Below are 25,772 nucleotides of genomic sequence, written 5' to 3' on the forward strand. Positions count from 1 at the left end.
TTGTTTGCCACATTTTTTGCACTTATGCTTGGCATTTCAGTTTGCTTTTCTCACGTAATTTCCCACAGAACTTACAGTCCACTGTGTTTTCAGTCTTTCTGTTGCGCACTGGTCCTTGCAATGCATGTACCTCCTCCACTTTTGGTCCGGAGATCTTCACATTCTCCCGCGACAACTCTGCACAACTGTATCGCCCTTATCACATGTATGTAGTGGAGGCTTCGACGTTGCCGCTTCTCATTCACTTTTCATCGGCTGACATCAGGCTTTGCCGAACAGAATTGTGGGAGTGTGGCGTCGCTTTGCTCATGTTACTCCAGTCAAAAGTTGAGAAATGTATAACGTTTCAAGCAGCAGCAAGCAAGTGCCAGCTAATCAAATTGTGGTTATGCTAATGAGCAAAGAAAGACTGTTCTCAAAATAAATCAGATCATCAAATAGATGGTCCTAGATGGCTGTAATTTAAGATAAACGTCATTTATTTACCTTTTTTATGCTTGGATTATGTGAAAGTAGCAAAAAATAGACACTGTACATTCTAAAAACGCTGTTATTGTAACCCCAAAACTCACAATTCTGTGTGATTTACGTTATCTAACGTTAGCAAGTTAGCTAGCTGTCCTCCACTGCTAGTTAACAGCAGTGATTAGTTATTGACCTGTAAAGCTCCCTTCAGTGCCTACACAGTCGCAAGCTTCGGAAAAATCCTCCGCCAAGTTTTGACTGACGCATACGTGCATATGGGTGCATGATGGATTTAAATTATTTTCTTACAAAGCAGTCAGCAAAGCCAATTTAGTACGGTGATAGATTATAGTCATATCAAGTGATCACTTGTTTTTTTTCTGATTCCACACAAAAGGATATTGTGTACTGTATCTACAAAATGACTGCAATATACAACGATTGGGTTATCTTTTGATCTTCCTCTTTATTTGCTAACCAAGGTAACATGTATATAACGTGTAGCTACAGCAGACACTGGAACTCATAACAGTGACCTCTCGCTTGGTCTTTTCTTAAGAGGGCGCACCAGAGTGGCGCGCTTACATTTTATGCAACAGCAGCATCAAATGAACACATGGGGTCAGGGGTCACATACATTTAAATTAAAATACACCATTTACTTATTAGTGTATCTCCATACGCAGTCACAAAGTCAATCATATTGGAGGGAATGCAGGAGTTTTGCATTTTCACACTATTTTGAAGTGCTTGCAGTTGCAGAGAGGTAATTACAGTGCATGAAAATGCACTGTACTGTTCTTCCTAGGCAACTTCTTCTTATTATTATTATTATTCCGCTTACCACTTTTTCTAGACGCAATTTCTCTTGAACAGTTTAACTTAGAAACTTCATTCAAACTTTGTAACGTAGGTCTTCAAACAGATCGGGTTGCTATCTCTTTTCAACTTTGAAACTTTTATACTTTTTAAACTATTAAAGAAAAACTTTTTAAAAATCCCCATAGACTTAACATTGCCGATTATGACATCATAATACGGCCATTAAGCAATTAGAATCCTATGGCAGGTGTTCAGGCCACCTGGATGTCAACTGCCAGTCTCAGGCTTTAAGCATACAAACTGGCCCTATTAAGACTACACATCCTGTTAAACTGCTTCCTCTGCCAAAAACTGTTTCAAAATAAAAGTCATCACTACAATATTTCACTGTTAAACAATTTAACCCTTTAAACTACTGAACTTTTTAACTGTTTAGCCATTGTAACTGTTACTTGTCATCAACTATGACTCCTACCCACTGTAGCTAGTTAGCATAGTTAGCATGCTAGCAAGTTAGCATGCTAGCATGTTAGCATGCTAGTTAGCATTTTTAGCAAAATTACTAAAAATGATTAGCTAAGTTAGCTAAGTCATATGGTTAGCATAGTTAGCATGCTAACATGCTAGTTAGCATTTTTAGCAAAACTGCTAAAAATGATTAGCTAAGTCACATGGTTAACATAGTTAGCATGCTAACATGTTAGCATGCTAGTTAGCATTTTTAGCAAAATTACTAAAAATGATTAGCTAAGTTAGCTAAGTCACATGGTTTACATAGTTAGCATGTTAACATGCTAGTTAGCATTTTTAGCAAAACTGCTAAAAATGATTAGCTAAGTTAGCTAAGTAACATGGTTAACGTAGTTAGCATGCTAGTTAGCATAGTTAGTATAACTGCTAAAATTATTAGCTAAGTTAGCTAAGTAACATGGTTAACATAGTTAGCATGCTAACATTGTTAGCATAGTTAGCATGTTTAGTAAAACTGCTAGAAAATGTTAGTTAAGTTAGCTAAGTAACATGGTTAGCATGCTAGCACTGCTATAAAACATTAGCTAAGTAGCATGGTTAAAAGAATTAAAAATCTTAGCATAACTGCTAGCAAACATTAGAGCCGTTCAAACTTTTAGTTATCGTCAAATATCTACCTATGCACAGCCATTAAACTATTTGAATATCAACATTCATTAAACTGCTAGAAAACGTTAGCTAAGTAACATGGTTAGCAGGTTAGCATTGCTAGCACTGCTATAAAACATTAGCTAAGTAGCATGGTTAGCATAGTTAAAAATCTTAGCATAACTGCTAGCGAACATTAGAGCCATTCCAACTTTCAGTTATCGTCAAATATCTACCTATGCACAGCCATTAAACTATTTGAATATCAACATTCATTCAACTTCCAGTCTGTCAACAACTTTTAAACTATTTACCTTCAACTTTTAAACGGTCTACTTTTAAACTATCATTAAACTATCTATTAAACTAGCTGTCTATCAACAACTTTTAAACTATCTACTGTCTATCAACAACTTTTAAACTATCTACATTCAACTTTTAAACAGTCTACTTTTAAACTATCAACTTTTATTAAGCTATGCAACCACCATGTCTATCCTAACATCACCGTAGTAACCATCTCTTTATTATCTGTTTTAACTATACATGATATTTTACATCACAACTTTAGCATTTTCATGCACTGGTAATTCCTTGGAATTGCATTTCTAGTTATGTATTATTATGCATCAGATCATGAAGACCAGATGTCACAAGATTTTTCGTTACATAATGCTATATGCATGTGAAAAGTGTGTCTATGCCATAGTGGCATGATGTAGAAAAAAGAGAAATGTGCTTCCAGTGCGTATAAACTCTTTTGTGCATACAGAAGGCATACACATGTGCCTACATCAGACATACTGTACACATCAGATGGTAGTGAATTGTTGTATGACACTTGCAGCTATATTATTGGGGGCCAAGCAAAGAAGCTGTGAAGGCACCCATAGTGCTTCTACTTTTTCTCCTTCTTCTTCTTATTATTAGGCATCATCTTTCTTCAGTCATGGGAATCTATGGTAGCCCATATAATTATCTGGTATTTCACCATGTTTCATGTCTACAACTCGAGCGCTCTAGCACCACCAACAGGTTGTGCATTCACACACAGAACACAGAACCTGTACAGTATGCTTGATTTTCAAAAATGTGTTATTATTGGAATCCATGGATCAAGCTAAGTTCAATGATGTCAATCCTAGCGTATGTTGTGATGTATAAAAGATTTTCCTTTTGTGTTTCTCCTATAGGGTAACAATAGTTGTCAGCAGTGCTAACATGGAGCTGGACCTTATGAGACATTGTGTGGACCGGGCCTTGTTCTTAGATGATCGTGTCAGCCGATTCACAGTACATATTGGTGAATGGCCTGGAGAATTGGCCAAATTGCTAGATATGCTAGCTCGTGAAGATATTAGGTAAGTGTACCAATGCAGTCATTAAAAAAAGAAAGCATTTGTCTCATACACATTAAATAGTTGTGTTATAATACTATAAAGCTAAAGCTGAGTGCCACATAAAAGCTAAACTAAAGCTGAGTGCCACATGCAATCACAGCCAAGAGAATATCCTTTACCGATCCCAAAAACACAGGTGTCTTATTGCTACCAACTACAACCCCAAAACAGAAAAAGTTGGGATGTTGTGTAAAATGCAAATAAAAACAGAATGTGACAATATACAAGTCTCGTAAACCCAAATTTAGCAGCAAAAAGGACATAGACAACATATCAAATGTTGAAAATAAAAATTTGGAGTATTTCATGGAAAATACATGTTAATTTTGAATTTGATACCAGCAACATGTTTCAAAAAAAAGTTGGGACAAGAGCATGTTTACCACTGTGCTACTTCACCTCTTCTTTTAACAAAATTCTGTAAATTAGGAACTGAGGAGACCATTTGCTAGAGTTTTGAGAATTAAATGTTGTCCCTTTACTCCCCGATATAGGATTTCAGTTGCTCAACAGTATGGGACATTCTTAGTCATGTTTTTCATTCCATTATGCATTTGACACATCTGGACTGCAGACAGGCCATCTTAGCACCTGGACTCTTCTTCTATGGAGAAATACTATTTAAATATGTGCAGAATTCATTTTGGCATTGTTTTCCTGAAATATTCAAGGTCTTCCCTGGAAAAGACATTGCCTGGATGGCAGTATATGTTATTTAAAACCTGTATACATTTACATCATTCAGAATTGATTATGCTTTGCCAAATGTGCAATATGCCCATGCTTTAGGCACTAATGCTCCTCCACACCGTCATAGATGTTGGGTTTCGAAGTGAGCACTAAAACAAGTTGGATACTTGGCCCTCTCCTATTTAGCCCAGATGAGTCCATGACTTCCAAAAATAATGGTACATTTTGATTGGTCTAACCACAGGACCTTTTTCCATGTTACCTCAGTCCATTTTAAACAAGCTCAGGCCCTGATAAGACGGTGGTATTTTCTGTGTCATGCCTCAATACAATTTTAGCTGTTACAATTTTGGCTGCAGTTTTTGAATTGAGTATCAAACTGTGCACATAGACAATGGTTATCAGAGGTTTTCCTGAGCCCATACAATGACAGGTCTGGAAACAGGTCTGGTGTTGATGCAGTGCCATCTGAGGTCCAAAAGACCACAGCCATTTGTTTTTCAGCTCTTTCTCTTGTTTGCAAAGATTTCTCTGGATTCTCTGAATGTTTCAATAATATCATGTCCTGTAGATGATGAACTCCCCAAATACCTCACAATTTCATGTTAAGAAGCATTAAAATGACATTGTTTCATCATTTGTGCACACAGGTTTACAATGAATACTCCTACATCTTTACTTCTAAGAGACCCTGCCTCTCTGGGATGCTCTTTTTAATTCCCAATCGTGTTGCCAGATACCCTAATTAGTTGTGAAACATTCCTCCTTTGGTTTTCTTTATCATTACACAATTTTTCCAGCATGTTGTTATCCCCGTCCCAACTTTTTTTGAAACATGTTGCTGGTATCAAATTAAAAATTAACATATATTTTCCATGAAATAGTCAAATTTGTCATTTTCAACATGAGCTGAACTGTCACATGACTGTTTTCCCAAGATGGCACCCACTTGTACAATAATCATGTAGCATACTTGTGTGAAGAGACCTAAAGTCGTTGGCGTTTGGCTGTCTAACATAATGTTACAAATTCTAGGGCTCTCTTGAAAAAGAGACACCGGAATAAACATTTTTAACCAAGCAGTGGAATAAGATATCACAATACGACAATTAAGCAATTAGAATCCTGTGCCAGGTGTTCAGGCCACCTGCAGCAACTGCCAGTCTCAGGCTTTAAGCATACAATCTGGCTCTCTTAAGACTACATATTCTGTTCAACTGTTTCCTCTGCCCAACACTGTTTCAAAATAAAAGTCCTCACTACAATAATTCACTGTTAAACAATTTAATAAATGACAACTTTTTAACTGTTCAGCCATTCCAACTGTCAGTTGTCATCAACTATGACTCCCACCAACTGTAGCTAGTTAGCATTGTTAGCATATTAGCTAAGTTAGCTAAGTAACATGGTTAACATAGTTACCAAAGTTACCATTGCTAACATAGTTAGCATTGTTACAGTATGCTCTTCAAATGTTTAATCTTCATATGGTACATCACCTAGCTCAGCATCACCTTTTTCCAAACTCCAAAAGAGGGCTCTCAGATCTGTGAATAGCTTCAGGGTTTAAATCTCTTAATTGTGTAGGGGATGTGTTTTCTCCATCTATGCGTGTAGAAAGCTCCATATAGATTTGTTTGGTAAGAGCAACCATTAAACATACAACTGATAGTCTTTGCATTTCCACATAAATGGATAACTAAGGAAACATGATACAGAAATACAGAGGTATCTTTAGTTTGCGGATTGGAGCACAACTCAAATTTAAAATCTGTTAGGATGTGGTAGTAAATGGCCAAATTCACCAGCACATAATTAATTAGACCTAGTTCTTCCCAGTCCACTATGAAATTGTCATCTTTTCATCACATAAGGAGCATTACATTAGGCATGTCTTGTATAAGGAAGACTCAGAACTAATCAGTGCAATCAGTATTGAATGTCATGCATGAATCACCCTACCTACTGACATTTAATAAATTGTGCACACGAGGCACACAAAGTCTCATTCTCACTCCACTGCTGCTGCATTTAATTTCAGCGCCTGCAGGAACGTTATGGCGGCCTTTCTAACAGTGTCCGAACCTTACGTTAAGTTAGCGTTAGCATGTTCCTTGCTATTATTTAACGTTAGCTATAAAATGGCGCCATGACGCTATACCGCTAATGTCAAAATGAACGTTATAATAACTTCTAATCTGCATGTCTGTTCATTAAAATGATATGACGTTATTCAAGTATTTAAATGCTAAATAAGTTTCCACATTACATTATGCTATATAGGTCGCGCTAGCCTGTAAACGCTTATGTTAACGGTCACTGCCATTAGCTAACCTGTCTATCAGTAAAGGAAGTCACCTTATAAAAACTGAACTAGTCACCTTATAAAAATGATCGTGTGTGTGCTGAAATAAAGGGCAAGGATAACACAGATGTGCAATTTTGGTTTATTCCTCTCTTACCTGACAAACATGTCCTGTTCGCACAGTTCAGCAGATCGCCACCCTCAACGACCACGACTGCCTTCGGTCTCTTCCAGAACTTTCTCTCAAGTTTTCATGTGTGCGCATGCGCAAATCATGCTTCGAATAAAAGTCCTTTGATCTAATATATCATTTGAATTTCATTGTTATAATTTTATATTGTATCAATCTAAGAAAATAGATTGAAAGACACATACAAATTGCAAAATGTAATAACAATCTAATAATTTTAGGCTATTGGAATGAAAAAAAATATATCAAACGAAAAACAGCAATGTTTTACTTTTTACAGTGTAGTTTATCATCTTTTACATTACATTACATTACATTTGGCTGACGCATTTTTAATCAAAGCGACTAACAACATGGTAACAGTTAAGTTTTAAAGCAATTCTCTCAACAATTTTAGGACAATTTAAAAACGGTAGAGTATAGTAAGAATAAGTGCATCAGTGAGTGCTGTTTTTAAACAGTTGAGTGTCAGTTCAAGACGGCAGGTAAGTGCTAGCATCAGCAACACTTGTTGTAAGTGGTGCTATGAGAGGAGATGTTCTCTAAAGAGCTGGGTCTTCAGGAGTTTTTTGAAAATGGAGAGGGATGTCCCTGCCCTTGTAGGAACTGGCAGTGTGTTCCACCAACGAGGAACAACAGATGAGAAAAGTTTGGATTGGCCTGAGCGATGGTAGAGCCAGACGTCGTTCGTCTGAGGAGCGCAGCGGTCTGGAGGTAGCGTATGTCCGTATGAGGGCATTCAAGTAGGTGGGAGCAGAACCAGAGACTACTTTGTAGGCAAGCGTTAGAGCCTTGAATTTGATACGGGCCGCCATAGGTAGCCAGTGTAGCTGGATAAGCAGCGGGGTAACGTGCCCTTTTGGGTTGGTTGTAGACCAGGTGCGCCGCCGCGTTCTGGATCATCTGAAGGGCTTTCACTGCGCAAGCTGGGAGACCTGTCAGGAGGGCGTTGCAGTAGTCAAGTCGTGAGATCACTATTGCCTGAACCAGAAGTTGAGTAGCATCTTGAGTCAAGTAAGTCCTGATTTTCTGTATGTTGTAGAGTGCGAAACGACATGACCAGGCGACTGAGGCAACATGATCTGAGAAGGTTAGTTGGTTGTTGGTTGTTGGTTGAGAACAACTCCTAGATTTACTGCAGTCCTGGTAGGTGAAACAGACAGGGATGTTGATGTCGTGGTGTATGGTAGGTTTAGCTGGGAGGACCAGCAGTTCAGTCTTTGAGAGGTTCAGCTGGAGGTGGTGTGCCTTCATCCGATCAATAAAGTATCTATCTATCTATCTATCTATCTATCTATCTATCTAGCTATGTCTGAGAGGCAATCCGAGATCTGTGCTGAAACCAAGGGGTCATCAGGTGGAAAGGACAGATAGAGCTGTGTGTCGTCTGCATAGCAGTGGTATGAGAAGCCATGCGAACGGATAATCTGTCCCAAAGAGGTGGTGTAGATAGCAAAGAGAAGGGGGCCCAGCACTGAGCCCTGGGGGACCCCTGTGGTGAGATAGTGAGGTGCAGATAGCTGACCAAGCCATGATACGTTAAACGAGGGTCCTGTGAGGTAGGATTCAAACCAGGAGAGAGCAGAACCGGAGATTCCCATGTTAGAGAGTATAGAGAGAAGGATGCGGTGATTAACCGTGTCAAAGGCAGCCGATAAGTCAAGCAGAATGAGTACTGATGACTGAGCGGTCGCCCTGGCTTCTTTTATGGCTTCTGTTACAGACAGCAGAGCTGTTTCGGTAGAGTGGCCGCTTTTGAACCCAGACTGATTTGGATCCAGAAAGTTGTTCTGTGAAAGGAAGTCAGAGACCTGTTTGGAGACTGCTCGTTCAATGCCTTTGGATAGGAAAGGCAGGAGTGAGACAGGGCGGTAGTTCTCGACATGAGCAGGGTTGAGAGAAGTTTTCTTAAGTAACGGTGTTACCCGGGCCATTTTGAACGCTGTTGGAAATATGCCGGAGGTTGGCGAGGCATTGATCACATGTGTGATAGCTGGTGCGATGGTCGGGCTGATGGACTGAAGTAGGCTCGTAGGTATAGGGTCCAGCGAGCATGTGGTAGGACGGCTACATGTCAGGAGTCTAGATACTTCACTCTCGGAGAGAGGTGCGAATGCTGAAAAAGATGTTCCAGTAGCCCCTAGAGCAGGGGTATTCAATTAATCTTCAGCGAGGTCCAGTTACGGAAAATTTCCTCAAGCAAAGGTCCGGACCATAATGTTTAACGTGCGTGTTTAGGCTATGTATATGTAGGACTATGTGTATAATATTAGGATGGATGGATGGAGCCTAGTTGTAGATAGATAGATAGATAGATAGATAGATAGAGTATTGATCCCCAAGGGAAAATTCAAGAAATAGAAGATTGTAGGCCTAGGCCTAATGTTTAATGTGAAATAAAATAAGTAGCCTAAAAGGCAACATTCGAAATGAGGAGAAATAAGGCAAGATAAGAGTATTGGGGAGAAAAACTGAGTAGCCTTGGTTATTTTTAAGATCTTAACGTGAACTTAAAATAAAATTTGAGGACGGATATTCCACAGCTGGTTCCTTGAACCCATTAATCAGCAAGTTTAATTTCATTTTTTTTGTTTTTTTTATATTGACGCGAAATCCTGGAAACCCAGGAATATCACGTTGTTGGGCAGTGATGCATGTAGGCTTAACTAGATTGTGGTGGATCAATCTTGCCTTCTTAAATCATAAAATATTCTGTGGTCTCAGTTCACTGTTGAATGGGCCTAGCCTACCCTATGCTTGCTCAAAATATATGCTTTGTCTAGTAGAGGTGCTTAAAATTGGCGATTAAAATCGCCTGTCTCAGAATATATAGAAGAGGTCCAGGGCAATTCCGCGCAAAACTGTCACATCCATTTAGTTGGCGTTACGGACGTGACAGTTTTGCGTGGTATTGCCCCCGTATCGTTATATAAAGCTCTGTTCTCGCTGTCTAGCTTTCTCCTCTTTGAGCAATCGATGATTTGAAAATAACTTACTTATCGTTAACTTAGATATCCATCTGATTGTTTCTCGTCCCGTCTCCTCTCCTCGCTCGTTTCAAGCTATCAGTCTCTTCTCCATATATAGGCTACTTTACTCACTGACTCGACTTTATCAGAATTCACAGATTTCACTGGCTGAGTAGCAGCAAGCGAAATGATGGTTCCTGAAGCTCCTGAAGTAGCCTAAATGCTGTTATCCTAACCAACGAAACATTTAGCGCAGCTTTGAAATCTTACGTGAAAATTTAAATTAGGATTATGGTCTGGGTCCGGATAGGATCACGTCACGGTCCGGACTCGGACCGCGGTCCGCCATTTGGTGATGGCTGCCCTAGAGGTTGTAGGAGTGCGGTATCTGAGCCTGATGCGTTGTGTGGGCATGTAGAGAATTGACTGCTGATTGCCGCCACTTTGTTTGTAAAAAATGAGGCAAGGGTATCCGCAGTAAGGCTGGATGGAGGAGGAGGCAGCTGAGGGTTGAGTAGCGATTTGAAGGTTGAGAAAATTTTCGAGTGTCTGTAGCGCTGTTGATTTTGTCATTGTAGAAAGCCGTCTTAGCAGCAGTGATGCTGGCTGAGAAGGAGGTGTGAGATAGTTGTGGGTGTGAGGCTTGTGGTTCTCACACCTTAAGATTACAGTGTAGTTTTTAATCTACAACTAAGCACAAATACATAAAATTTTGATGAGACCATGATCAGACTGTTGCCCACATTACAAGTATTAATTTAAGACCAAACATGGATGTATTATTTTCACAACATACATTTACAGAGATTTGATCGGTGACCATCAAGTTTCCACACTATGTAGAAAGGAGAGGAGAGGTTGCTTGGCAAGGGGTGCACTGTATGTGTAACTGTATGTCAAACTGAGCTAGCATGCTAGTTGCCCGTGTAAATCCTCACACCCCTAACCTTAAGAACACTTCTAACCGCTGAGTTGGGAGCCTAGGTTTTTCGGCTCAGTGGTTCGAGCGTTCGACTCCCATGCCGGTGTGTGTCGAGGTGGCGGGTTCGAGGCCTGAGAGCGGCGAACGAACCGACCTTGTGACATAGCAAAAGTACCCACAAAGATGTAAATTGACTGCAAAAGGCATTCTTTAGAAATGCAAAAGGATTGGCCAAAAAGCTGGTCCTTACACCAGCAACTTTTTTTTTTTTTTTTTTTTGGCCTTTTCATGCCTTTTAATGACAGACAGTGGAGAATGACAGGAAGCGAGTAGGAAAGAGAGTCGGGGGTGGGATCCGGAAAGGACCACGGGGCGGGAATCGAACCCGGGTCACCGGCATACGGTGCAGGTGCCCCAGCCAGTCGCATCATGGCTGGGGCCAGAAACTTTATTTTTAAAGCAGGTAGTGGTAATAGGCCAACTCATAATAATAATAATAATAATAACAAATAATCGACACCTTCAGTTTGATCAAGTAAGATACATCATTATGCATACCTCAGTAAGAGCAAATTGGGGCCTGGAGCTGACTTCTCTTCTTTTTTCTCTTGCCAGAAAAATTAGAGAAACATTTGAAGAGAATGTTACTGCATTAGGCACAATATTCCATTACTCACTTGTATATACATAACTATTACTCTAACAATTTTTTCTCCCTGATATCCTCGTAGGTTGTTGGATATTTGTAACAGGAGATACAGTGACAAAGCAGATCTCTTTAAAACCCAGGTAAGACCTTTTTAAGCACTACAGCTTTTGAAGTTGGTTTCAGATGGGTTCACATTTTACAAGTGTAGTTTTAGTGTCAAATTACATTTAATATTGTCTTGTTCTTGTACAGTGGTGGAAAAGACCAAATATTTGCCATTTAGATTTATTTGTACTATGTATGTACATATATTTATTTTCCAGAATTAATTTAATTTATAAATAAATAAATACGGTTTAGGTCATTTTTAAGCAGCTGTTTTTTGTCAACTAATGAGCAATTGGCTAAAAGAGTTCCGGCACTAGGTACCGGTCCATGTAATCCAGGTAGGATGTTTAATGTGTATGATGAAATTTCTAGGCAGCAGTATGGAAAGTTGACTTCATTACACTGAAAGCATCCATTTTTAACCATTGTTGAGTGGGTGTGGAATTAGGCCCTTAAACATCTCCTGATCTGAGCCCGTATTCACAAAGCATTTATCGTACCTCTAAGAATACTCCTAAATCACAATTGAGTTTTCTCTTAAAACCTATTCACAAAGCTGCTGAGACCAACTTTTATTAAGGAATATGACAATGGTTGGACAGGGGCGCCTGCAGGAATGAATGCAATGGTATGCAACCCCCCCCTCCACGCAATGAAACATTCAAAGCGTAGTATTTGTTCGTTAGCCTAACGGTGGTGATCCACTGGTACTACGCGACATTCTGTCGTGTTACATTCCACTCTAAGCTTTGAGAGACTGTTTTGAGTCCACTGACTGGAGTGTGTTACAGAATGGAGAGGACTTAGAGGAGGTCACACACATTGGACAACTGACTACCTGAACTTCTGTATGGACATTGTTGTTCCCATGAGAACTGTACGCTGCTTTCAAAATAACAAGCCTTGGATAACCAGCAATGCCAGGACCCTTCTCAATAGGAAAAAGATGGCGTTTAGAGAGGGGGACATGGCAGAGCTGAGGCGCGTACAGGGGGACCTCAAAACCAAGCTGAAAGAGGCTAAGGGGGATTACAGAAGGAAGATTGAACAGAAGTTGCAGGAGAACAACATGAAGGAGGTATGGGATGGAATGAAGACCATCACTGGCCTCAGGAAGAGTAGCAGCTCTGTGGAAGGAGATCTGGACAGGGCGAACCAGCTGAACCACTTCTACAACAGGTTTGACTGCCCTGCTCCAGCTCCAATGGCAGTGGTCTGTCCACCACACTGCTCTTGCTTGCCTGCCCAACCCAAACCTCCCCCTTCACTCTCAGTGCAACACTCACCCCCACACTCAAAAGCTATTTTACATGTCGACTCTGCCACCTGGATGAGTTATGTGGGGTGAGCGTGCATAGAGGTCATGGTAGTGGTGGTTTTCCGGAGCTTTTTCCTTATAGTCCTTGGCTCTCGGCTACTCTTCTAATATAACTATCCTTTTGTCACACTGGTCAGAAATCTTGTGAGGAGCTCCTGTGCATGGCCTGTTGATGATGCAGTGCTGTTCCTTCCAGTTGCAGATAATGGCCCCAATGCTGCTTAAGATTCTGAAATTTTGAAATGCACCTGTTAACCATTGATATGAACAATAAGGTTGCGAAGGTCTTGGGAGAGCTCTTTGCTTTTACCCAACATGTGTTTCTTCTGTGACACCTTGGTAACGAAAAAGCGTTATGGTACTAACCCAGCTTGTTTTTTATTTGCACACATAAGAGGGATAATTACTCTCTAACTACTTACAGATTTCAGCTCGTTCCTTGCCTTGGTGTACTGCTTCTTCTTGTGTTCAATACTTTTTTTCCTTTGTTATTCCACGTTATTACACATAACTCTACTTAAAGACTTTAATGTTTGGATTTTTTTATATGTGTGGATGACCTGAGTTAATACTAACGTCTGATGAAAATTTCATGTGAATAGCCTCACTGGAAGTAGACCTACTGAAAAGAATGTTGACACGTTCAGTACTTATTTCCCCCCTGTATACCTTCTGTAGAAAACCACTGATATACACAAGCTGCCACCCACAGGAGCACAGAACGGGAAGGAGCGAACAAGGGAACAAAAATGCGAGACAAACAATCCAAACATCCTTAGTCTTGCTGCTTACCTTGCCATCACAGACACCAAACTTTCAAAAGTCCAGCCTCCTCACTAATTAAAATTGCATCCGTTGCAGCACTGATGTGATGGTTCACTTTAAAGATACAGGCATTCCATTACAACCCATTACACACACTCAAACAAAACATACCAGTGTGTTCAATTAGACTTTTTCTACAAGAACTGCTTTCTACTACTGCTGTCATGCGTTATCAGAGTTGTATTTTGTGTTTTGTCACTAGCAATGTGAGAAACATGCTGGGATTATTGCTCAATCGTCAGTATTTATGTGTGTGATAATGATTTTCATGTGTTTGTAGGTGGAGTGTGTGGTGGAAACCAGGGATAAGACACAAAATTGCCAGCTAAGACGAACACTCTCAGAACGCTACCCTACACTGCGTTGGATGGATCGGTGACCCCAATTATAGAGCCACTGCTAAACATAGAGCTAAACATATTCCTTTACACAGACACAGAACCGGAGTGCAAGAAAAAGAGGAGTTGCAAGTTTTGAGTCACAACATGTATGCACTTAGTTCACTGTATACCTTCTCTGAGAATGAAAACAGCTGGCAGAGACTACAAACATTTCTGCAAAAACATGTAGGACACTACTTTCCATCAATGGTCATTCAAAGAGTCATTAAAAACATCAAATGTAAAAAAATAATATTAATTTATCAAATGAATATCTATAAAATATTAATTTATCAAATTAATTAAGTTATTATACTGTAGTTTTCTATTATCAGTTTTTGATTCTCAGCATTATAATTTGTCATAGAATTTTTCTTTGTTTTTGTTAAAACAAACTTCAAGCCAAAACGTTAACAACAAGCTAAAAGGTCAATAACTGGTCTACAAAAGGTATGTAGGTGGCAGAAAGGTTTCCATTGTAATTACTAGCCTAGTGATTGGAAATTTTTCTGACTGAATGAGGTAAAAATAGAGTAACACTTTCATTCTTAATTTGTGACAATTTATTGCAGTTTGTCTAAGAGACAGCCTCAGCTTGAAAGGCTACTATTCAGTTTTCCGGTTTACTGCTTAGATTTTGACAACAGAATATCATATATGTCACAATCGATATGGGTCATATTAATCACCTTTCATTGGCACTGTTATCTGAAGGATACTTTTTGTTTGAAACAATCAACATCATTAACAGCTCTGTAAAGAATTATATGGAATGCAGTCATGATAGACACAGGAAATAATTTTAGACAATTATGCTCCTATTACGCTGGCAAAATTTCTATGGAGATGAAGTTTTCGATGAAGAAGTGTGATACGCCTACAGCGTACATTTGCGCCACAGTGTCCCCCTTTTACAAGGAGTTTTTATTTTAGATTATTATGGGAACACAATTCTTACAATCGGATCTTGGCACATCCAGAACCCCAAGAGAACCAAAGCCTGTTTAGCTGAGCACTGGATCAGCAGGACAGAGAAGAGACAGAGGTGCAAGCATTTTCCAAGATCTGCTTGTGATATCCATGCTGTCTCTCTGAAGGTACTGCTCACACCAAATAGGCTACTAGTGATTTGGGATATTCCGTGGGCAGAAAAAAAACACCTGATGCATAAAAAGGAAGAACAAATGGTACTGCTGAAGGGACTTTGCAAACTCTGTTTGTTTACAAAATTAAACACTTGGCTGAAACTAAATGCAATCTCTACAGACTACAATATGTGAAATCAAAAGAAATGGCATGATTGTCACCCATTACATAAATGCATATTTGTTTATTGTTTAAGTAAGCAGTAGCCAGAAACATTTCAGGGTTCAGTCCCCAGCTGCCACAGTTGTGCCCTCGAGCAAGGCACTTAATCCTAAATTGCTCAGGGGAAACCGGCCCTTGTAAGAATTGACATTATGTAATGCACTTAAAGCATCAGCCAAATAAATATGAAATATGTAGGCATAACAAAGAAATATGAGATACGATGGCATTTTTTCCCAGACTTGGGTATTGATTTTGTTTGTGTCAAGCGCATTCAAATGCTCCCTGTAAGAAAGGAAAATACTGTCACGACTGTCATCTATGCTTCCGGCAGAAAGTTTGAGTTTTGAGATAAATAAGCCACCCAGGCTGATTAAGGGAGATTCCGCTTGGAGAAATTGGCAACAAAATATGTTCCTCTGCAAAATAATTTAGAATAGGCTGTTTGCTTTTTTGCTACCCACTATTTTTCCGCTTTTGTTTTAAAACTGTCTTATCCTTCAGTTGTTTGTATCCTCAAACTAGGGGCCTTTTCTACTTCAGATTTCCTTATCCATCTACATTCAATCCAACATATTAGACATTCACGAAAACTGAAAATTCTGGACGTTAACCCACACTATGTTCTCTATTGAAATGTTCATACATTCATGGCAATTGTGACCACGAATTAAATCTTTGTTTGAAACTAAAAGTGGACACCACACACTATTTATCTTGGTATGTAAAGAGGAGTATACAGGTATGAGAAAATTTTGGGTTTCATTACATGTTAAGGCAGTGCACAAGTTGTAACTATTATTATAATTGATATTGACATGATAAATAAACCAGGACAACTGGACCATACTGTAGTTAATTGGCTTCATCCTTTTAGAATAGAATACTTTGAGAAGACACTGATAATGAATTGTCTCTGCCATATTGTCACTCTTTCCTATCCGTACAAATCAGTACAAAAATCCAAAACTAGTCAAAAAGATAAAACAGTGGTACATGTTTAATCAGAGAACAGGTATACTATATATGTGTGTGTGTGTGTGTTGATTTCATGATATAAACATAATGTTTGAATTAAGAGCATGTTGAGCAAAAACATTATGACCACCTTTCTAATAAGTTGTACCTCTGTGTAGTGCAATATCAATTTGTCAACAAGACACACTGTGACTTGTTGCCCTGTGGGACTTCCTGGAGAAATAATTCAATTGTAAGGTGGTACAGGTCAATGGTGCACATTCCAAAGTCCAGTTATTATGCTTGTGTGTTTTGTGGGGTCTTTTAACTATACCCTGGTGCTGACAAGTGTACTCTGACCATTTCTCACTACAGAGCCCTATATGTAGCGGTATGCAATGCACTCACACCTTGTAACAATAAAATGTAAAAAAATGTAAACACTGACTCTTGTAACAATGAAATAAAAAATTATATGATTTGCATCGCAATATTGTTGGTCTGTACCAAGATAGAGTTTATTGCCCACACATATACATGAGCCTTAAACACCATTGTGTAATACTCACCATCAGATTCATGAACATAAACCCCCCCCACCCCGGACAACAATCGGTTCTACCTAGCTTGAGTTGCTGCAGCCAACGGCTAGTGATCAAAAATTTAAATGGACCCCAACACATAGCGCCCCCTAGTGGCCCCTATCTTGACTTCAAATATGGCCACCAAAATATGTCCTTTTTTCTACATTTATAATGCTATGCTGCTTTTAACACATAATATGACGTGTCTATAGCCATCTTTCAGCATTATGAAATACATAATGAGACAAATCTGCAAAATTAAAATGGCAGACATGTTGGATTTTAAGGAAGTAGCCATACATTCTTAACCTGACTCCGCCAGATGGAGTTATTTGCTCCGCATATCCATCTGGGAACTTTTCATTGAAGAACTTTTGGGAAGGGGCGGAAATACTGGTTAGCTGATTGGATAAACCATCTGTCTATCACCACCTTTGGTGGTTATCGACGGGCCAAATCAACCAATTAGATGAACAAAGTGTTCTTCTAATGCCTTCGTTTAACATACAATTAAGTTAGGTAACGTAACTAACGTTAAGATGTTTTAACTTACCATTTGTATGTGACATGAACCTAATCAACGACAATTCCCATCAAGTTTTCACGGTAGGCCCTACACTTCTGAAGAAAGTAGCCTATATTCCTCCATTATGAACTGGAATCAGCCGTGGACAGTGTTGGGAACGTTACTTTAAAAAAGTAATTAGTTATAATTACTCACTACTTGTTCCAAAAAGTAACTGAGTTAGTAACTGAATTACTCTATGATAAGAGTAACTCGTTACCAGGGAAAGTAACTATTTGCGTTACTGTTAAAAAAAGTTGCTATATGTCAAAGAATTTGGATTTTTTGAGCAGTTTTGAAAAGCCAGTTGAAATTAGTAGAACAGACAGGTGTTTGTAGGCTACATAACTTTCGATATTTATTAGATAGATAGATAGATAGATAGATACTTTATTGATCCCCAAGGGGAAATTCAAGATATTGCACATTGACAGACCTACGGTTGACTACGGTTGTGTCATAGGTTTTTGTTGTGAGGCAGAAAGATCTAGCTTTTGCTGCTTGGAGGACTTTGCTCCGAGCCCTTTTTTGCAAGTGGATGGCGAGCTATCATCTGTGGTGGAGGTAGGCTATCGGTGTTTTTGGCCACTAGCTTTAGATACGTGTGTGAGATGCCTCGTTAAATTAGAGTTGCTTACAACGGATGTCGTCAAAGTCTTCGCTCCTGGACATAATGTAGCCTACACATTACATGCACGTTCTTCTTGCCTTTGACCACAATGAATTGAAAATGCCACCTTGAAAATGCCAACTTTTCATCGGATTGCTCCTGGCCTGCTGTTTCGTCGAATCTCTACTTAAGCTGTTGCGTGTGTGTGTGGCGCGTGTGCTGGCAAGTGTGTAAAAACACTGGCTTTGATTGGCTATCATGAAACATGACTCGCTTACGTCTTTATTAACCCACCTCCTCACTAGCTGTGAGCCAGGGGTGCGTTCGGATTACACAGTTTATGCAAATGCAAAGTAAGTAACGCACCGCATTTAACGTTCAGTAACTTTAACGGCGTTGTAACGTTGTAAAAAGTAATTAATTAGATTACCCCGTTACTGAAAAAATAACGTCGTTACCTAACAGCGTTCTTTTAAACGGCGTTATTCCAAACACTGGCCGTGGAGGATGTCTGTGTCGTTCATTCTTCCCAGCTGCATGGCTGAGACTCATAGCTTCACAGCTTACCCAGGAATACTTTCTAATTTGAATAAAACTTGCGCGATATAATAGCTATGCTCATCTCATCTGTGGATGCCGTCATGTTGTTCGTTGCGTCACACCTCAACCCGCCTCAAAGCCAACGCTGATTGGACGTTCGTTTGGTGAACTACTCCAAATTCTCTTTAACGAAAAGTTGCCAGACTGATCTGCGAGTGAAACCTTGAAAGCTCGCGAGATCAGGATGGTCTCACGAGGCTAATACATTCTGACACGGAGTCAAAAACTGGGGTGCGTTTTAGGCTATGTGTGAAGTGTGACTAAACCCTGCACTTGCCTGGGCTCACTCCTTCTAAGTTGCCCCCTAGAGGTTGGCGTGCTAGCAAGGAGGCTAAAACCCATGGATGCTAGCGTTTGTCAAGTCTCTTAAAGAAACATATGCTGCCTTTTGGGAAATGAGCTATTTTGTCTTCTATCCTAGAGTTAGATAAATTAGTACATACACACAGTCAGTTAGATAAATTAGTACATAACCAGTCCAACACATCCAACTGTCCTACAGCCTAATCCACTTGAGGTGGGTGGGGCCAATTAGCATACTAAAGTTTCTTTTAAGGCTCATAGTGATTGTTTGAAAAGATCCATTTTGTTTTATTGTAGTTTAACATTTTGCATCCCATAAAATGGTTATGCCTGTCAATGAAGCTAATTTAAATACATAATACCTTATGAGTTTAGCTCCCTCCTGACCCATTAGGGCTCATGCTAGTCAGTGAACCAGCACTTTTAGGACACTGGCTAGTGCGTTCAGCGCCCAGTCCTTGGGTGTGCTTTGTGGTGGAAACACCAAAAGCTCAAGACAGGTAAAGTTGAGTATCATCCGCATAGCAGTGATAATCAAATTCATGGGAGTGAATGGTCTCACCCAAGGAAGTGTGTAAATAGAGAAAAGTAGGGGCCCTAGTACTGATCCCTGAGGCACACCTGTGGTGAGGTCATGTGCCCTTTAAGGTAGGATTTAAACCAGTCAAGGGCTTTCCTAGACATCCCAGTTCAGATAGTGTAGAAAGGAGAATGTCATGGTTAACAGTATCGAAGGCTGCAGATAAGTCAAGTAGAATGAATACTAATGACTTAGCAACTTAGATGAAGACTTTGCTACTCTCAATGCTTCGGTCACAGACAGAAAAGCAGTTTCAGTAGAATGACTCTTGAAAACAGGCTGCATAGGGTCTAGCCGGTTGTTCTGATATAGTAAGTCCAAGACTTGCTTGAAGACCACTTTCTCCAAAAACTTTGACAAGAAAGGAAGAAGGGAGATAGGTCTGTAAAAACAGGAATGGTTTTAGAGGTGGTGGCAAATTATACATTTTCCATCTTTATTCTCCTTTACTGATTTTTCTCTAGTTTCACATTTGGCTAGGGTCAGCATAAGCCAGTACCTAGAGTTGAATGTCTCGAGACCGGTCTTGGTCTCGAGACCGGTCTCGAGATCACTTTTACGTGGTCTCGGTCTTGTCACAGTCTCGACCGTCTTTGGTCTTGGTCTTGTCCTCGGATCCCTCGGTCTTGTCTTGGTCTTGCGGTCTCAGGTCTAGTGTTGCATGGTGTATCGATACTAAAAATGTATCACGATGCCTTCACGCAAAAAAACGATACGATTTCCGACGTTTTTAGAATCAATACTTTATTAAAATAATAACGTTCTGTGTCTGTGTGAACTGCTGCTCTCACTGCTCCTTGCACGCATCTAGGCAAGTGGGCGCGTCAAGTAGGCAGCTCTGAGTGAGTGAGTGCGCAGCCAACGTCAACATAGTTTTTTGCCGACAGTCCTCGGCCTTGTGGATAAAACAAAAGGTGATATGAAATCTGGAACTACAGTATTTCGGATACATCGCGAATAGTGCAGGCAAGCCATCAGGTAAACAGAGGCCCGTTTGTAAAATATGTTTCAAAGTCATTTAAAGCAGGCTACACATGGAACTTGGCTAAACACCTCGCAGACATATCCTAACATTTTTAAAGAGTTCAAAGAAGGACAGGTTAACGAATATGCTATAGAAAATACGACTACATGGTTAGTGCCAAGTTCTTCTCTTCTGTTTTAGTCTAGCATAAGTGAAACGAGTATGGTTCTCTGGGATAAAGCGAACCTTCCTTCATGAATAAATTTTGACGAGACATAACGAGTTGTAATCATTTTGACGAGACATAACTAGTTGTAATCATAGGGTGCTAACGTGATGAAAGCGCAATGTTCACGCCAGAATAACATTGCCATAACTTGTAAACAATCTATTTCATGTTTGGTCAGTAGTAGGGCCTACTGGTAATATTTGTTACGGCATGTCGACTGCAATTTGTTCAATAATTATTGCCTAGATGCAATGCGCAAATTAAAGCCCACATCATATACCACAAAGCGTGTTGAGGCCTAATAATAATAGCGGCTTATTGTTACGTGGTAGCAAATCATGTTAAAGAAATAGACTTAATGTAGGAGTGCACACAATTTGCAACAGGTAAACGTGTAGGCCTATCTAACGAAGACCTGAGTGGTTGGAACGTCGTATTTGTACACTGGGCCCAAAGAAATCTATCCTTACATTTTTGCCTTTGCAACTGGCAAAGAAATCCCATGAACACGGGAAGACCTAGGTAGCCTATACTGTACATCAGATGGCCTAAAGATTAGGCCCCTCTGCATAGCATTCAGTGATTTGCATGCAGTAATTTAAACACTGACCTTGATCTAGTCTAGTTTGGCTATTTAAAGCTACTTTATTGCCAAAACACAACACAATGTAAATGAACTATAACAAACAAAAAAGGACTTAATCACACAAAGTAGGTCAACTATTTTACTGACTAAAAAAATATCTTAGGATTTTCTTGTAGTATCATTTCAGTATCGAGCATCGTGATATTTATGGCAGGTATCGTATCGAAGTCATAATTTTGGTATTGTGACAACACTACTCAGGTCGACATAGTGGTCGGGAGATTTGCAACAAATAATGTCCATGATACAAAACATAACATTCGATAATGCAACATTAAATTATTTTGCCTTTCACGCACTTCAAATGTAACCTTTCAAATGCAACCAATCAATGACATACATGTATTTTGTTGTGATTAAGAAACTGGCGCTCATTCAATCAAAAGACGCAAGTGTAGCCAGCGCGAAATGTTAGGTTTACGTCGTAGCTGTCAGTCTCAGTCAGACCTAGTAATAATAATGTCAGCGAATTCCGGCATCATTAAATTTGCATTCACGGAACATAAAGAAATTTGCAGTCCAGGGGCAAGAAAGATGCATTCTGCAAAATGCAAGTTTTGCAAAGTCTCTCTCACCGAAACCAGTCTACGAAAACATTTACAGTGAGTGAGCTCACAGTCACACACATTCATGACATGCTCTGTCTCTGCATTGTTCTGTCTGTAGTTGAAATAATACCTTCTTAAATTGAATTTAAGAAGGTCTCGTCTCGACTTTGTCTTGGTCTTGACTCAGTCTGTCTTGGCCTTGGTCTCGTCTTGGTCTCGGTCTTGATACCCTCTGGTCTTGGTAGTGTCTTGGTCTCGGTTTAGGCGGTCTTGACTACAAGTCTACCAGTACCTGGAGCCTACAAACGTTGCACAGGTAGTCCAACTCCTCCAGAATGGCACACCAATACGTCCCATTGCCAGAAGGATTGCTGTGTCTCCCAGCGCAGTCTCAAGAGCATGTAGGAGATTCCAGCAGACAGTTGCTCTAGGAGAGCTGGGCAGGATGGTAGAGGGTCCTTAACCCAGCAGCAGCACCAGTATCTGCTCCTTTGTGCAACAACAAACAGTAGGAGCCCTGCCAGAGCCCTACAAAATGACCTCCTCCAGGTCGCTGGTGTGAATGTCTCTGACCACACTGTCAGACTTCATGAAGGTGGCCTGAGGGCCCGATGGCCTCTGGAAGGACCTATGCTCACTGCCCAGCACCGTGCAGCTCAATTGGCATTTGCCATAGAATAGAAAATTGGCAGGTTCACCATTGACGCCCTGTGCTTTTCACAAATGAGACCAGGTTCACCCTGAGACATCTGAAAATGTCTTGGAGAATGTAATGCTGCCTGCAACATCATTCAGCATAACTGGTTTGGTGGTGGGCCAGTGATGATCTGGGGAGGGATATCCTTGGAAGGACGCACACACCTCTACGGGCAAGACAACTGCACCCTCACTGCTCTTAGGCATCAGGATGAAAACTTCAGACCCATTGCCTGACCCTGTATTGGTGTAGTGGGCCCTGAGTTCCTCCTGGTGCACAGAAATGGCTGGACACATGTAGTGAGAATGTGCAGGCAGTTCCTGGAGGATGAAGGCATTGATACCATTGACTGTCCCCCCACACTCCCCTGACTTAAATCCGATTGAACACATGCTGAGACATTATATTTTGGTCCATCCAACAGGTTGCACCACCGACTCTCAAGGAGCTCAGTGATGGCCATGTCCACATTTGGGAGCAGATCTCCCAGGACATCATCTGCCGTTTCATTGGGAGCATGCCCCGATGCCATCAAGCATGTCGGGGCCATACGAACTACTGAGTACCATCATGAGTTGCTGCGCTGAAATTCAAGCAAAATGGAAGAGCTTGCCGCATAATTTTTTCCACTTAGATTTTCGGGGGTCTTTGAATTCAGTCCTCTGTGTATTGATAATTTTCATTCACAAATAACGAAGTAGTATCCTTTTGTTCTTAACATATTACCCAGTCCATATCAGTTTGAATCCTGCCTCACAGGATGCTCGTTTAACATATCATGGCTTGGACAGCTGTCCGCACCTTACCATCCCACCACAGGGGTCCCCCAGGGCTCAGTACCCCGGGGGTAAAACGGAGATCTATGTGACAATCACAGGAATTCTCATTTAATAGCACCTACACTTAACCTTATATGTACTGAGGGAGACAAATAGAAAATATCCCCAGATAACCAAGTTGTGCTGTGTTTTTGGAGAGCATTTGTGGTACATTCATCTATGGTCTGCCAATGAATCATGGTTTGAAAAAAAAAGGGTTCCCTTTCATATGACAACTCACACAGCATGCAGCCAGCTAGATCTGTAGTGACAGTTGCTGGACAGATAACATCTCCTTAGTAAAGAGAAATACGTTTGACAGCTCTGAGCGATGGACAGATAAATCAGACAGGCTAATTCTTTAAATCCATTAGCAAAGGACGCAGTGACCCATAAAGCTTTGCAGTGCCCATCCCACAGGGTGTTTACACATTGAGCACCATCAGTATCTAAAACTACTCAAGAGATCTGGGGATTTGTCATCCTGGCCCAACCTAAATGTAATGTTTATTTTATATGTCATCTTTTACGGTCCAACATCATTTCTCACCACGACCAGTGTTGACTGCCTGGCACACACAGGATCAAATCTTGCATCACCCTGAAGTCATTTTCTACAGGGTGACTGGCTGGGCTGACTGTAGTGCCTCTAATATTTTTTTTTTTACATTTTACAAACATTTACATTTTGTAAAATGGCCTGCAAGTTAGCAGAAAACCCGTTGTAACTGCATCCAATGTCTTTTCTGTGCTTTCATGTGTTTGACCTGTCCAGTGTTGACTAAAGGTCCAGTGTAGCAAAACCATCTCTTGAAAACATACTCGACAACAACAATTCATTAACCTCTAATTATGACACTGCACTGAGATCTAGTTAAAGTAGCTCACAGTAGGCACAGTAAAGTAGGCACAACATGAAGAGACTGTATCAGACAGACACACCTCAAACTCAAGAAAGATTAAGGATTAACTATTGTTGCTCATTAATGTCAGTGCAGAACAGCTTGTGTGTGTGTGTCTGTATGACCATTTCATGGTTACCTGAGGTAAAGCTGTTAGAAAGGGTTATTTCCAAGTGTCATTTATTCAAGTTTGACATGCCATTCTTGTCATTCATGTCAGTCTTAAACCATTAATACTCAGTCCTTCATCATTACATTTACTCGTTTAGCTGATGCCTTCATCACTTCAAACGTACTACTAACATTTAAAGGAACACGCCACCCAAAATCAGTAGTAATATATGTTCTTACCTTAACTTTCACGAGTTGACTCGTACCTCTCCCGCGTCGGTATGTGCACTCAAACGCTCTGGCGCGCGGCGCGAATGTGTTAGCATGTTACTATGCTAGCGGGCTCTGCCGTGGCCGTAGAGAGAGTAAGATGGCATTAATCAAACACATCCACATTTTCCCTACTTAAATACAGTTGCACAAGTAGTTGATTAAAAATGTTAGGGCACACAACATGAAACGTGACGATTTTCCAAGCGAATAAACAGGAGAACTACAATGTCTGGCGCAATAGCACTTGGGAGTACTTCGACCTAGGTAGTAATATTAATTAACACCTAATTGCATTGCATGTAAATGCAATGGACTATTATCACTGTTCTTCTTAATATTATTGTTATTCTTCTTCCGACCAAATTTGACGTTCAAAGGCTCTAAAACCACTGAACCGTTCGATGTCATTCAACCACTCCTACAAAGGTCTTGTAACGGAGATTTGTTCTATGTTTTTTCACATTTGTGAACTTTATACTTTTTTAGATATTTATGATAAAAGAGCAAGAAATTCTCATAGAGTTAACATTGACCGCCTTGGCGGCAACTTTTAGCATTATGACATGATCTACAGCTGAAAACAATCAACAGCTGAACGCGAGCTACTAGGCTACTACCACCACTGGAGCTGTGAATCTTCTGAATGTCATCGCCTGCTGTGCCGTGTTCACTTTATTTGCTCGTAAAACTCTCATTCAGAGGACCATTTCTCTAATTACAGACGAGGTAAGTGTTCCGGTTTTTGGTATTTGAGTCATTTATGTCGTCAAACATTATGTTATGTAATGTTAGTGTTGTATGAAATGATGGGTCACAAATAGCTAAACTAACGTTATAACGTTAGGTCACGTTAACGTTATAACGTTAGGTAACGTTAACGTTAGTGAAATAGTTAACGTTAGCACCTTGCTACGT

The 25,772-nt window shown here is 40.2% G+C and overlaps 1 protein-coding gene across 1 annotated transcript in view; it reads left to right on the forward strand.

Annotated features, from left to right (window-relative positions):
* LOC143124796 (L-threonine ammonia-lyase) overlaps positions 1-14,161 on the forward strand; it is an 83,678-nt gene extending 69,517 nt beyond the window's left edge. Inside the window, exons 9-11 of the mRNA XM_076286493.1 lie at positions 3,600-3,767; positions 11,614-11,671; positions 14,063-14,161. Of these exons, the coding sequence (XP_076142608.1) occupies positions 3,600-3,767; positions 11,614-11,671; positions 14,063-14,161 (325 nt within the window). The remainder of the gene's footprint in view (positions 1-3,599; positions 3,768-11,613; positions 11,672-14,062) is intronic.
* The last annotated feature ends 11,611 nt before the right edge of the window (positions 14,162-25,772 follow it).

Source organism: Alosa pseudoharengus, unplaced genomic scaffold (assembly GCF_046254945.1).
Source record: "Alosa pseudoharengus isolate Yale_2024_CS ecotype anadromous, Long Island Sound unplaced genomic scaffold, YU_APseudo_1.1 YU_APseudo_1.1_scf_15, whole genome shotgun sequence".
Classification (NCBI taxonomy): domain Eukaryota; kingdom Metazoa; phylum Chordata; class Actinopteri; order Clupeiformes; family Clupeidae; genus Alosa; species Alosa pseudoharengus.